We start from the raw sequence: 13962 nt of genomic DNA, 5'->3' as shown, positions 1-13962 counted from the left end.
TTTTCGCACATTCATTCTATTAGAGCCCATACGTTGGCTGCAATGAAACATATAAATAATCATCTCCAAAAATATAAATAGTAGCACTTTGATGTAATCACAATTAACAAAACTATCTTCCATACCCATGCGAATGAACCCAAGCTGGCAAAAGCGTCGAAGAGATGATGTCGTTGCCATTTTGTTTAATTCAACTGAATCCACTACATTCAATGGAGTCGAAAGCACTACGTCGGGAATATCTCCTATGGCTTTGCTTTGTTCCATGGCTACACCAAACGTCAAGACATAAGTCATAAACACATTCACAACCACAAAACCTAAATGCACGAAACAATATATGTACACTATGCATGAGTGCTATCATGCACACACGGCACTCACCAAGTACTAGCCACGCATTGCCTAAAGGCCCTACGAATGGATCTTCATTCATGTACATCCGCATAATCTTCTTGAGAGTAAAGAACATGTCCTATACATGAAGGTATCCCCAGTCTCGAAATACTTATTGGTGCCAATCCCACAGGACACATAATAACTTACCAACTCACATTCGCAACCACAAACCCTAAATGCGCGAAAGAATATATGTGCGCTACACATGAGTACTATCATGCACACATGGCACTCACCAAGTTCCAACCACGCATTGCCTAAAGGCCCTGCCAATGGATCTTCATTCATGTACATTTGCACTATCTTGAGAGAAAAGAACATCTCCTATATAGAAAGGTGTCCCCAATCTTGAAATACTTATTGGTGTCAATCCCATAGGACACACAATAGCTTACCAACTCACATTCACAACCACAAACCCTAAATGCATGAAAGAACACATAAGCCATCTAAGTACTAACCACGCATTGCCTAAAGGCCATGCCATGTCAATCTTCATTCACGTACATCAGCACAATCTTGAGAGAAAAGAGCATCTCCTATATAGAAAGGTGTCGCCAATCTTGAAATACTTATTGGTGTCAATCCCATAAGACACACAATAGCTTACCAACTCACATTCGCAACCACAAACCCTAAATGCATGAAAAAACACATAAGCCACCTAAGTATGAGAGAGAGAGAGAGAGAGAGAGAGAGAGAGAGAGAGAGAGGAGGGAGGGAGGCAAACTATACAAAACGCCCCAACATATCAAAGTTGCAATCATTCTATGTATCTAATCCAATCTAAGTTACAAAAGTACATTAGCAAAATTGCTTAGTAATCGAGAGAGAAACATAGAGAAACAGAGAGAAAGAGTGACTATTAAAATGGTTTAAAAGTAGTTTTATAATTTACAAGACACATATGATGTGTTTCAAAATGAAGATTTTTATCAAACAATTCATTTAAGAAGTCTTGCAGGAATTACATACACCAAGCAAACCACGACAAAGAAGCACTGGTTAACATTGCCAAAAACCTATTGTGGACCACTATTCAAAGATGCAATGTTCTCTAGTGCATATCAAGGGCAATGATCTCCAATGCCAGAAGATGAGCCTGCAAGGCGATTCATCTGCGTTAACATTGCTGAAAATCTATTCAGATAAACTTTCAAAGAAGTAAGTTGCACATCAAGAGCAATGTTCTCCGGTGCAACTAAGCTCTCGTTCTTGTGTGCAATCGGCTCACATACTCCATCCTCTATATGACCTGCACTATCAAGAATATCTTTCAACTTCTCTTCTTGATCGTTCGAAGATTCAGCATGCGGCCACTAATTTTTCTGGATATGTTCATAAATGTCACCTATATAACCCTTGATCTCTTCTAACTCGTCCTGTATCGTTACTGCATTTGCAAGGTGCCCTTCATATTTCTCGTCCAACATTCTCTCAATCCTCTGTAGACGGTCACCAATGTTCTCAGAAATTGAAATCGAAGCTTTTTGATGCCGAAATAGTGTCTTCACTTGCTTTTCAATCCCATCAAACCGACGAATAAACCTTAAGGAACCAACGAAATTATCATGCCCTGCAGCATGCTTAAGTGCAGGACGAACGGCCTTTTTCCTCGTGGCCTCCTTTATTTTGCATGCATTCATTTGCACGTTAGAAGTGCACTGGATAATATCTTCTACAGACATATTCTTGTTTGCTGTAGAAGCCTCCATACTAGACAAAAAGCACGCGTTAGCATTGAGGGATATATAAAATATATTCGAAATTTAAAAATAGCAAAAACTCCCATGTCTAATACTGCCAAAGTTCAACTAACCCTCTCTCTCTGCTTCACCCTCTCCCTCTCTATACACCTAACCAACCAACCAATGCACTAACTAACAAACCTCAAAACTAACAAAACCAAGTAAGGTAAGCAAATAATCTAGGTAAAACCTATTTAACTCACTTACTATATTTAACTAACTTACTATTTAAACCAATAAATACATCAAAACAAATTTACAACCAGAGAGAGAGAGAGAGAGAGAGAGAGAGAGAGAGAGAGAGAGAGAGAGAGAGAGAGAGAGAGAGAGAGAGAGAGAGAGAAATCACAGAAGTAAAACAAACTAACCCTAAACTATATCTAAAGTAACTAACACAAATAATCAATCAATCTAACTAAACTATTCGATAGATAATAAACAAAAATAATTTAAACTAACTAATCTAATAAGCTAACGGATCTAACCAAACTAACGCTAAACTATATCTAAAGTAACTAACACACAATCTAAAGTAACTACTAACTACTAACTATCCAAATTAACTAAATAAACTAAATAACTAGCTAAATAAACTAACTAAACTAAATAAACAACCGAAACCAACTAAACTAACTAACCACAAACTAACTAAACTAATCTCTCTTTTACTAACCCTACCTTACTATCCCTAAACTATATCTAAAGTAATTAACACACAATCTAAAGTAACTACTAACTTACTAATCAACTAACTAAATAAACTAACTAACAAAATAAAATAACCAACTAAACTAACTAAACAACCAAAACTAACCAAATAACTATATAAAATAACTAAACTAACTAACCACAAACAACCAAAACTAATCTCTCTCTCTCTCTCTCTCTCTCTCTCTCTCTCTCTCTCTCTCTCAACAAAACTAACAACCTATTTAACTAACTAACTTACTATTTAAACCAATAAATACATAAATACATCAAAATAAATATAAAACCTGAGAGAGAGAATGAGAGAGACACAATCTAAAGTAACAAAAAAACAAAAAACAAACTAACCATAAACTAACACACAATCTTCTAAAGCAACTAAGCAACTAATCTAAGGTAAAACCTACTAACTAACTAACCCATAACACATATATAAACTAAAACAAAAAAAACAAACCAACCCTAAACTATATCTAATGTAGCTAACACTCAATGTAAAGTAACTACTAACTAAATAACTAAATCCATATATAACACACAAAAATAATTTAAACTAACTTATCTAATCAACTAAATAACTAAATAAAATAAACTAAATAAACTAAATAACTAAACTAAATAAACAACAAAACTAAATAACTAACTAACCACAAATCTGACCAAACTAACTTACTATTATTTAACTAATTAACTTACTATTTAAACCAATGAATACATCAAAACAAATTTACAACCAGAGAGAGAGAGAGAGAGAGAGAGAGAGAGAGAGAGAGAGAGAGAGAGAGAGAGATCACCGACCTGAAATAGCAATCATCACAAACAAACTGCACAAAATAAACCAAAATACCAATAAATTAAACCTCTCTCTCTCTCTCTCTCTCTCTCTCTCTCTCTCTCTCTCTCTCTCTCTCTCTCTCTCTCTCTCTCTCTCTCTCTCTCTCTCTCTCTCTCAAGTAACTAACACATATATAAACTAAAACAAAAAAGTAAACTAACCCTAAACTATATCTAAAGTAACTAACGCACAATCTAAAGTAACTAACTAAATAAAATAACTAATTAAATAAACTAACTAAACAACCCAAACTAACTATATAACATAACTAAATAAAATACCACAAGAGAACCATTCTTGGATACTCCAAGGCTCACCTTGACATATCTGAAGTCCAAGACAATGTGGACTTTTGAATGGCTAAAGATAAGTATGACTACCAAACTAAACTAACTAAAGTAAACCAACAAAACTAACAATCTACAAATAACTAAATAACTAACACAATAAACTAACAAAACTAAATAAACGTCCAAAACTAACTAAATTAACTAACCACAAACTAACTAAACTAATCTCTCTCTCTCTCTCTCTCTCTCTCTCTCTCTCTCTCTCTCTCTCTCTCTCTCTCTCTCTCTCTCTCTCTACCTTACTAACCCTAAACTATATCTAAAGTAATTAACACACAATCTAAAGTAAAAGTAACTACTAACTTACTAATCAACTAACTAAATAAACTAACTAACAAAATAAAATAACCAACAAAACTAACTAAACAGCTATATAAAATAACTAACTAACCACAAACAACCAAAACTCTAAACTATATCTAAAGTAACAACTACCTTGCTAACCCTAAACTATAACTACCAAACTAAACTAACTAAAGTAAACCAACAAAACTAACAACCTATTTAACTAACTAACTTACTATTTAAGCCAATAAATACATAAATACATAAAAACAAATATAAAACCAAAGAGAGAGAATGAGAGAGACACAATCTAAAGTAACAAAAAAAACAAAAAACAAACTAACCCTAAACTAACACACAATCTTCTAAAGTAACTAAGCAACTAATCTAAGGTAAAACCTACTAACTAACTAACCCATAACACATATATAAATTAAAACAAAAAAACAAACCAAACCTAAACTATATCTAAAGTAACTAACACACAATGTAATGTAACTACTAACTAAATAACTAAATCCATATATAATACACAAAAATAATTTAAACTAACTTATCTAATCAACTAACTAAATGAACTAACTAAACTAAATAACTAAATAAACTAACCAAGTAAAATAAACTAAATAAACAACCAAAACTAAATAACTAATGAACCACAAATCTAACCAAACTAACTAACTAACTTACTACATTTAACTAACTACCTTGCTATTTACAACCATAGAGAGAGAGAGAGAGAGAGAGAGAGAGAGAGAGAGAGAGAGAGAGAGAGAGAGAGAGAGAGATCACCGACTTGAAATACCAATTGTCACAAACAAACTGCACAAAATAAACCAAAATACCAATAAATTAAACCTCTCTCTCTCTCTCTCTCTCTCTCTCTCTCTCTCTCTCTCTCTCTCTCTCTCTCTCTCTCTCTCTCTCTCTCTCTCTCTCTCTCTCTCTCAAGTAACTAACACATATATAAACTAAAACAAAAAAGCAAACTAACCCTAAACTTTATCTAAAGTAACTAATACACAATCTAAAGTAACTACTAACTTACTATTTAATTTATCTAATCAATTAACTAAATGAACTAACTAAATAACTAATTAAATAAACTAACTAAATAACTAATTAAATAAACTAACTAAACAACCAAATAACTATATAAAATAACTAAATAAAATACCACAAGAGAACCATTCTTGGATACTCCAAGAGACATATCTAAAGTCCAAGACAATGTGGACTTTTGAATGGCTAAAGATAAGTATGACTATACAATTACACTAATTTTGATTACTTGGGTTTGGTGATAGAACCAAAAGAACCTAAACTACAACTATGTTATATTGGGATTTAGAACCCCAACTCTTAGTTCACCAATGATAGATCATTCTCTATGCAAAATTGAATAATCTTCTAAAACAAGTTGCAAAGAGTATAAAAGGCCCAAGAAGGCATGTATAATGGAATTACACTCTCTCTTTAAGAGAAAGGCACAAAACAGTAGAAGAAGGGAAATAAGAGAGAGACTCTCTCTCTCTCTCTCTCTCACACGACTGGTCACCCCCACCCCAAAAAAAAGGGTCTTTGGTATTAACTTCTGTAGGCATTTGGTGTTGACTTCTGTAGGCATTTGGTGTTGACTTGCAGCACTTCAGTGTGTGTTTAGAAAAACACCAGAAGGGACAGGTATGGAAGCATCTCTCTCTCTTTGACGACTAGCCGTGAGAGAGAGAGAGAGAGTATTAACAGAGAGAGAGGGAGTATTAATACTCTCTTAATACTCTCTCTCTCTCTCTCTCTCTCTCTCTCTCTCTCTCTCTCTCTCTCTAACGGCCACTCGTTAGAGAGAGAGAGAACGCGCGTTCTCTCTCGCACGGCTGGCCGTGAGAGAGAGAGAGAGAGTATTAAGAGGGTACATTGGGTACATACATAGTCTAGCGCCTAGCAGCAGCAGCAAACTGGTCGCGGGAAATTAATGCCTTTGCACAAGCTAGCTCGCAGCTGCAATACATCTCCTCCTAGCTCCGTGCAATACCTATATATACAGGCGTTCATTGTCTCATTATCATCAGCACCTTAAATCTCAAGTTTGCCGCGTCGTCGCCTTCGGCGTGCAAATATTCGTTTTATTCCAGCTCTATGCAAAGGTCGATCCGGGAACGCGTGCTAGCTAATAATAAGACGAGATAGATCGACGGAAGCTCCATCAGCCCTAGCTACGCTAGTCGATCAGGGTCAGAGACAGCACAGCCGTAAATACTTAATACTCTCTCTCTCTCTCGGACGGCAGCTCGTCAGAGAGAGAGAGAGAGAGAGAGAGAGAGAGAGAGAGAGAGAGAATGCTCTCTCTCTCTAACGGCCAGTCGTCAGAGAGAGAACGCGCGTTCTCTCTCTCTCTCTCTCTGACGACTGGCCATCAGAGAGAGAGAGAGAGTATTAAGAACAGAGAGAGAGAGAGAGAACGATTAATACTCTCTCTCTCACGGCCAGAGAGAGAACGCCGCACGGCTAAACCTCCGACGTGGACTGCAACACCAACGCCAACGCGCTTCGCGCTGAACCTCCCACGTGGACTGCAACGCCAACGCCAACGCGCGCCGCACGCCAACGCCAACGCCCTGTGGCGCGAAGACCACAACGTCACGGTCCTGTGGGTGCTGCGGCCGGGATGTGAGGATGGGACGTGAGGTCCTACCCGCGGGGCTCGAGAGGGTGGGCCAGAAGCAGCAGGGCCCAACGCCATGCCAGAGAGAGAGAGTACTCCAAACGTGCAATGTACTCCGCTCGTTCTCTCTCTCTCTCTCTGACGACTGGCCACAAAGAGAGAGAGAGAGAGAGAGAGAGAGAGAGAGAGAGAGAGAGAGAGAGAGAGAGAGAGAGAGAGAGAGTATAAGAAGCTACCCCACGGGATATACTCTCTCTCTCTCTCTGACAGCCAGGAAGAAGCGTGGAGCTCACTGACCACTGAGGACTGACTAGCAGTGGAGAGGATATGACCAGCAATGGAGAGAGAGAGAGAGAGAGAGAGAGAGAACACTAAAATGCCCACAGAGAGAGAGAGAGAAAGAGAGGACCGACCTGCTGCCTACTGGCCTACCTCCTTCTGTCCCATGAGAGTGAGAGTAAGAGTGAGAATGAGAAGAGAAAAGAAGGTGGTGGAAGGAGACCACGTTTCCTTCTGCCCCCAATCATGTAACATAAATGGTCACTTGCCTTTCCTTTTGCCCCCAATCATGTGACATAAATGGTCACTTTGGTTTGGTTTGGGAGCCAGGTTCGGGAGCACTATGGTGGTTCGACACTTTCCCGAACCTGTAGCTCAAATAATAATACCTATATATACAGGCGTTCATTGTCTCATTATCATCAGCACCTTAAATCTCAAGTTTGCCACGTCATTGCCATCGGCATGCAAATGTTCGTTTTATTCCAAATCTATGCAAAGGTCGATCCGGGAACGCGTGCTAGCTAATAATAAGACGAGATCAGCCCCAGCTACGCTAGTCGATCAGGGTCAGAGACAGCACGACCGTAAATACTTAATACTCTCTCTCTCTCTCTCTGACGGCCAGTCGTCAGAGAGAGAGAGAGAGAACGCACTCTCTCTCTCTCTCTCTCTCTGACGACTGGCCGTCAAAGAGAGAGAGAGAGTATTAAGAACAGAGAGAGAGAGAATGATTAATACTCTCTCTCTCACGGCCAGAGAGAGAACACCGCACGACTGAACCTCCAACGTGGACTGCAACGCCAACGCGCTTCGTGTTGAATCTCCCACGTGGACTGCAATGCCAATGCCAACGCGCGCCGCACGCCAACGCCCTGTGGTGCGAAGACCACAGCGTCACAGTCCTGTGGGTGCTACGGGCTGCCTTCCTGTGGGTGCTGCAGCCGGGACGTGAGGTCCTACCTGTGGGGCTCGAGGAGAGGGTGGGCCAGAAGCAGCGGGGCCCAATGCCATGCCAGAGAGAGAGAGTACTCCAAATGCGCAATGTACTCCGCGCGTTCTCTCTCTCTCTCTCACGACTGGCCAGAGAGAGAGAGAGAGAGAGAGAGAGAGAGAGAGAGAGAGAGAGAGAGAGAGAGAGAGAGAGAGAGAGAGAGAGTATGAGAAGCTACCCCATGGGATATACTCTCTCTCTCTCTTTGACAGCCAGGAAGAAGCGTGGAGCTCATTGACCACTGAGGACTGACTAGCAGTGGAGAGGACATGACCAGTAGTGGAGAGAGAGAGAGAGAGAGAGAGAGAGAGAGAGAGAGAGAGAGAGAGAGAGAGAGAGAGAGGACTCACCTGCTGCCTGCTCCTGTTGCCTGCTGCCTGCTGGCCTGCCTCCTTCTGTCCCGTGAGAGTGAGAGTGAGAATGAGAAGAGAAAAGAAGGTGGTGGAAGGAGACCACGTTTCCTTCTGCCCCCAATAATGTAACATAAATGGTCACTTGCCTTTCCTTCTGCCCCCAATCATGTGACATAAATGGTCACTTTGGTTTGGTTTGGGAGCCAGGTTCGGGAGCACTGTGGTGGTTCGACACTTTCCCGAACCTGTAACTCAAATAATAATGTAGTATAGATATGATAATTGACTATACTATAGCATAATTGAATGAATTATAATATAATACCTATGTAATAAACGACTATAGTGTAAATTGATAGATTGAATCAATCATAGGTTACTTGTAGTATGATTAAATTGAATTACTTGTATGTACCCGTCGGAATTGTCAAATGAGACGTAGGCACGTTGTTAGCACCATACGTATAGTGTTCATGAATTTTTTTTTTCTAGACAGATACAAAAAGTAACAATGTGACGATTCCGAAGACTTAAAAAAAAAAGAAAAAGAAAGCTCTTAAATGATTTTAACGAAAGGAAAAGCTCTTTGGCGAGCTGAAAACCGAAAGCTGGAAACGGAAAAACGAAAAGCTTTGATTTGATTAAGCACTTTCTGAAAGAAAATAGGAAAAAAGAAGGGGATGCACCCGGAAAAATTAAAACGAGAAATTTTTTTAAGGCCTACTGAAAAGTCAAGGACGGAGTCCCGCACAAAACCTCTCAAAACCCTCTGCTTCTGTTCCGCCGCGGGAGGCCAGGACGATGCAAGGATTACTCAAGCGGGAGCTCAGCCAGCGCTTCCGTCAGCTGCTGCACCCCACCAGAGGGCAGACATGGAGGTGCTACTCTGCAGAGGGGAGTGTCGACCAAGTCCAACTCATCAGACTCTTGCGAGAGAAGAGCAGCGCTCCCATGAAACATGTGAAGGCTGCGCTCGTGCAGAGCAATTGGGATGTCGGTAGGCTTCCATAACCTCTTAACTTTCTGATGCTGTGATTACTCCAGCATTTTGATTTCTCATGCATTCCGGCATTGTTTTGAAGGAACAACCTGTGACAATTGTCCCTAACGATCACCCACTGGCCCACACACACACACGCACACACACACACAGAGCGAGAGATTGGGGTATTGTAGTCTTGCCAACTCGTGAGGTGTGAAGGTAGTAGTCACTTATCAATCATGAGGTGTGAAGGTGGAATCAAAGGAGCATTGCTTATGCCACTGCACCTTATCCTGTGAGACCAAGGGGCAATACCATCTCGGGGTTTGAGGACGAGGGATGTCTGTGGCTGTTCTTGCTTGGACTCAAGATACCATAGGAGATCCACTTGAGAGATGGGAGAATAATATCTGTAGACCCATTTGGACGACAAAGGATGCCTAGAGAATATCTCACCACACCCAGCTCTTGAGCCCCACCTCGCCTCTTTCAATAGCTTTTCCTCCAAATCTAGGTAGATCATCTTCATTAGGAATCACCATCGAGCAAGGTGAGCATGGACAAACGCTGTGCCACCTGCGTGGTGATTGAGGATGATTAGAACATATAATTTCAATCACTTATTTGACATTGAAGACACTATGACTTTGGATTTATTTCCTCTTTTTATTATCTATCAATGGATATTCCATGCTATAACATCAGTGACAAGCTTAAAGGTCTCGACTATCTTATTCGAGGTGTGGTGATGAAAGCTTGGTTTGTGTTTGTGTAGAAGTGACTTTGGTACATTGTTTCAATCTCTATCTCTCGTCATCACTGATGACCATCTCCTTTTCTAGTTGGTTGGGATGAAGACAACTTTGAGGAAAAAGTCCTAAATTGTGACACAGATGTTACCAAAGTGTATTCATTAATTTGGGAGGTCATTTCTCATTGTACTTGGAAGGTGATCCTACTAGTACTTACCTCCCATGAGACTTCTACAAGGCTTCATCGACCACGTGGATTGTTACCTTCTATGGCTAGTTGCAGAATATTGGATTCCGGTCTACTGGTACGATACAATTTTTCATCCTCTTAGTGACACAGAATGAGAATATAGCTTCATAATATGGAGTCAGCCCAACTCGAGGCTCACTTGGTGGGGATTGTTCTCTACAAATTGCCTCTAGAGTTGATGGTGTGGCGGATGCCTTACGAGTTGAGACATCTATCACTCCGGTTAGTTTTCAACACATGGCTTCTATGTTATTGGAGCATGAATTTGCATTGAGTGGAGGTTGCTATTGTGAGAGAGCCCTAATTGCTTCAAAGAGGTGTGACATGAAGAAGAAGACAAAGAAGAAGAAGAAGAAGGGATAGTACTGCTTTGCAAAAAGAAGGGGCATCTCTACAAGGATTGCAAGAAGCTAGAAGAGTTACGGAAGTAGTAGGAGAAGAAGAGAACACACTCTACCAACTCTTCATCATCCTTCAATTTTAAGCATTATAACTCCCTACAAGTACAAACTACCATTTTCTAGCAACTTTCAATTTTTTAAAAGACCTATTGGAAATATCTTCCTTGACCACTACCATAATGGTATCACCAATTGTTGCATATTTATGATGAGTAGCTCCTTACATTTTGATACACATTAGTTTTCAATTGAAATTTCAGTCATTTTGCCCAAGTTGCAATGACCATAGAATCGATCTTCTAGCCCTAGTGATGCTATCATTCTTCACGACTCTCTTGTTACAAAGGAGTACGAGCGGGTGGTCTCCCAAAGGCATAGAGTGCATTTCCAAAGTTCCCATGCATTTGTGGTTTTTATTCCAAGGCAAACATTTGAAGCTACATGTTAGATTCATTGGGTGTTTTTTTGAGCTTGTATCACATTCACTTCTAGTATTACATGCTGTCCCAAAGCATCTTTACCCTTGCTGGTTTTATTCAGTGTGATTGCATGAATTCAGCAAAACGTGGGTCTTTGGTGAGTTGAGGCAAAGTACCCATTGCATTCATTTGGCATTAAATTGAGCATGCAAAATTTGATTCCTTATTTTATTGTTGATTCTTAGCATCATGAGCTATTAAAGCTCCAACTTCACGACCAATACAAGTATTCTCAACATGTTGCCATGTTGAATTCCTATTCCATGATTAGGCGATGCATTTTTTCTTCGTCTTTGGATTCCTTAGTGAGTGAGGCATCTGAAGACAACCTTTAGGACAATTGTGACACAAATGTTACCAAAGTATATTTGATTCTCCTTCATTGAATTTGTAAGGTAATTTCTTATTATATTTGGAAGGTGATCATGTTGAGAAATCACATCAATCAATACAATTTTCCTTCTTCATTTCCATTTTAAGTTTCCGTTTCCAGCCCCAAAAAGTCTTTCTAGCTGTCTCTCTCTCGAGTTGGAGTGCTACTCGAGAGACTTCAGTGGGTGAGATTCCAAATTGTTTGTGCCTATAGATTCGGCACCACCTATTCATTCATACACACTTCTTTTGTTCATTCATGAGGCCTTTGTCTCTCCTCTCTCCTTCCACCAACTCCATCCTTACTTATCAAGCGCTAGTCACGTTCTTCTAGAGTTCTGTGTTTATGGTGGCAAAGGCTCCTTCTCCAGCTGGTGACCATTCCTTCATCATGGCGACAACATCCTAAGGGTGGCACTCTTTGCATTTGTCATCTTCTGCGCTTCTCCTTCAATTGGCGTCTTCCTCCATCATCTTGGTGTCAGATTTGCAACCCGTGTATCTTGCGTTTGGTAGTCGAGAGGCTCCACCCATTTGTGTTTGTTGCTTTTGAGATCTCTATTTTAGCTAGCAACCTCCTTCTCCACCAAGCGTCAGCTTTAGAGGCTAACACTTGTGTTTTCAACTTTTGGCTCATTCTCACCACCTGGCGTCACTCCGAGCACACCTGGCATCAACCATCATCCCTGTGTTTGTAGATTTAGAGGACTCTTCGGGAACCTCCCTACTCTAGGTGACACCTCATCATTCTTTCGTTTATAGACTTACAGGTGTTTTCGATAGTCTCCTTGCTTGAGGGCATCTTTTGTGCTATGGCACCCTTGTATTAGATTCATTTCATTATTTCTGTCCTTCATAATCTTATTCATTTGAGTTTCTTCTCTTCTCAATGTTTGCCGTACACACTGTGTTTTTCTCGCAAACCCTACTGTCTCTTTGGTTGCTTAATCATTTCTTGATAGATCCTACCAATAATTATCTCCCATGAGATGTCTTTTGAAGTATGGTTGAAGCTCTAGCTCATGTACAAGGCTTCATCGACCATGTAGGCTGTTATCCTCTATAGCTAGACTATCAGATTCGAGTCTATTGATATGATACAATTATTCATTCTCTTAGTGACACAGTGTTAGCAGAGTATTTTTCAGCTCATGTGTGAGTCTGAGCTTGATCTGGGCTGGGCATTTTTATTAGGTATTTTAGGTATTTTTATGGTGTGGCATTTTATGCCAGTGGAGCATTTTTATGCACCAGTCGGCCAGCATTAATGCTGTCCGACCAGGATTATTGCTCCCCACTTTTTCAGCCTATTTATACTCAGTGCTCCTCCTCAGTCATCATCATCTTTACCATCTGCAGACTCTGTGGAGAGAGGAGCCAGTGCCAGTGCCAGTGCCCATGCAGCTAGTGACTCACTGTTGTATGCGACTGTCTCGTGTTCAGATATATGGATTCCATTTCCCGTGCATACATCCGAGTTCTCATCTGTATCGTGTTCTTTTCTTTTCTGTTTTTGTCTTGTGTTTCAGCAGTTTATTTCAGCACATGTTTATGCTTCCACCGCTGCTCCACTTCTGACATGGTATCAGTTTTCAGGATTTGTGTTTCTGTTGTGTTTTCTTGCTGATTTCAGGACTGTTTTGTACCCCTGCTGATCAGGCGACTGCTGTAGTAGCCAGGCGACCTGTTTTGGGGCTGTTTTCAGCCTGCGTTTTAGCAGTTTTGCCATCGTCTGCTGCCTACGCACCCTCTGCTGCCTGCGTTTTTCATCTGCAGTTGTTGGCGACAGTTTTCTACCTGTTTTTCTCTAGTTTACAGCCTGCGTTTTACTGATTCAGCGTCTCTCGTGGCTGGGTGACTGTTACTTCAGGCCGTTTTTACTTTTTTTGGCAGTTTTTGACTGATTTTTTGACTTTCTGCAGCAGATTTTGTCTTCTATTGATCCGCTTTTGGGTTATATTGCATGTGAACTCTCATTTTCTGCCGTCTGTGCTTGTGTTTTGGCTGTGTTTCCTTTCTTAATTCTATCTCTTCTCTACTTCTCTTCTTCTCCTCTCCATATGGCTCCTCCGTGCACTTCCACTGATGATAAGTTACATGGACCTGATTATCT

General features: G+C 40.3%; 1 protein-coding gene across 1 annotated transcript in view; it reads left to right on the top strand.

The window, feature by feature from the left end:
* The first annotated feature begins 9331 nt into the window (after positions 1-9331).
* Positions 9332-13962, top strand: part of LOC148020191 (translation elongation factor Ts (EF-Ts)) — a 54724-nt gene continuing 50093 nt past the window's right edge. Inside the window, exon 1 of the mRNA XM_087700501.1 lies at positions 9332-9610. Coding sequence (XP_087556627.1) covers positions 9415-9610 — 196 coding nt within the window. The 5' untranslated portion in view covers positions 9332-9414. The remainder of the gene's footprint in view (positions 9611-13962) is intronic.

The sequence above is a fragment of the Lygodium microphyllum genome, chromosome 19 (assembly GCF_053477565.2).
Source record: "Lygodium microphyllum isolate KBCC chromosome 19, Lygodium_microphyllum_v1.1.10, whole genome shotgun sequence".
In the NCBI taxonomy this organism is placed as follows: Eukaryota; Viridiplantae; Streptophyta; class Polypodiopsida; order Schizaeales; family Lygodiaceae; genus Lygodium; species Lygodium microphyllum.
The sequence above is the reverse complement of the archived record's forward strand: the minus strand, read 5'-3'. Positions and strand labels throughout refer to the sequence as shown.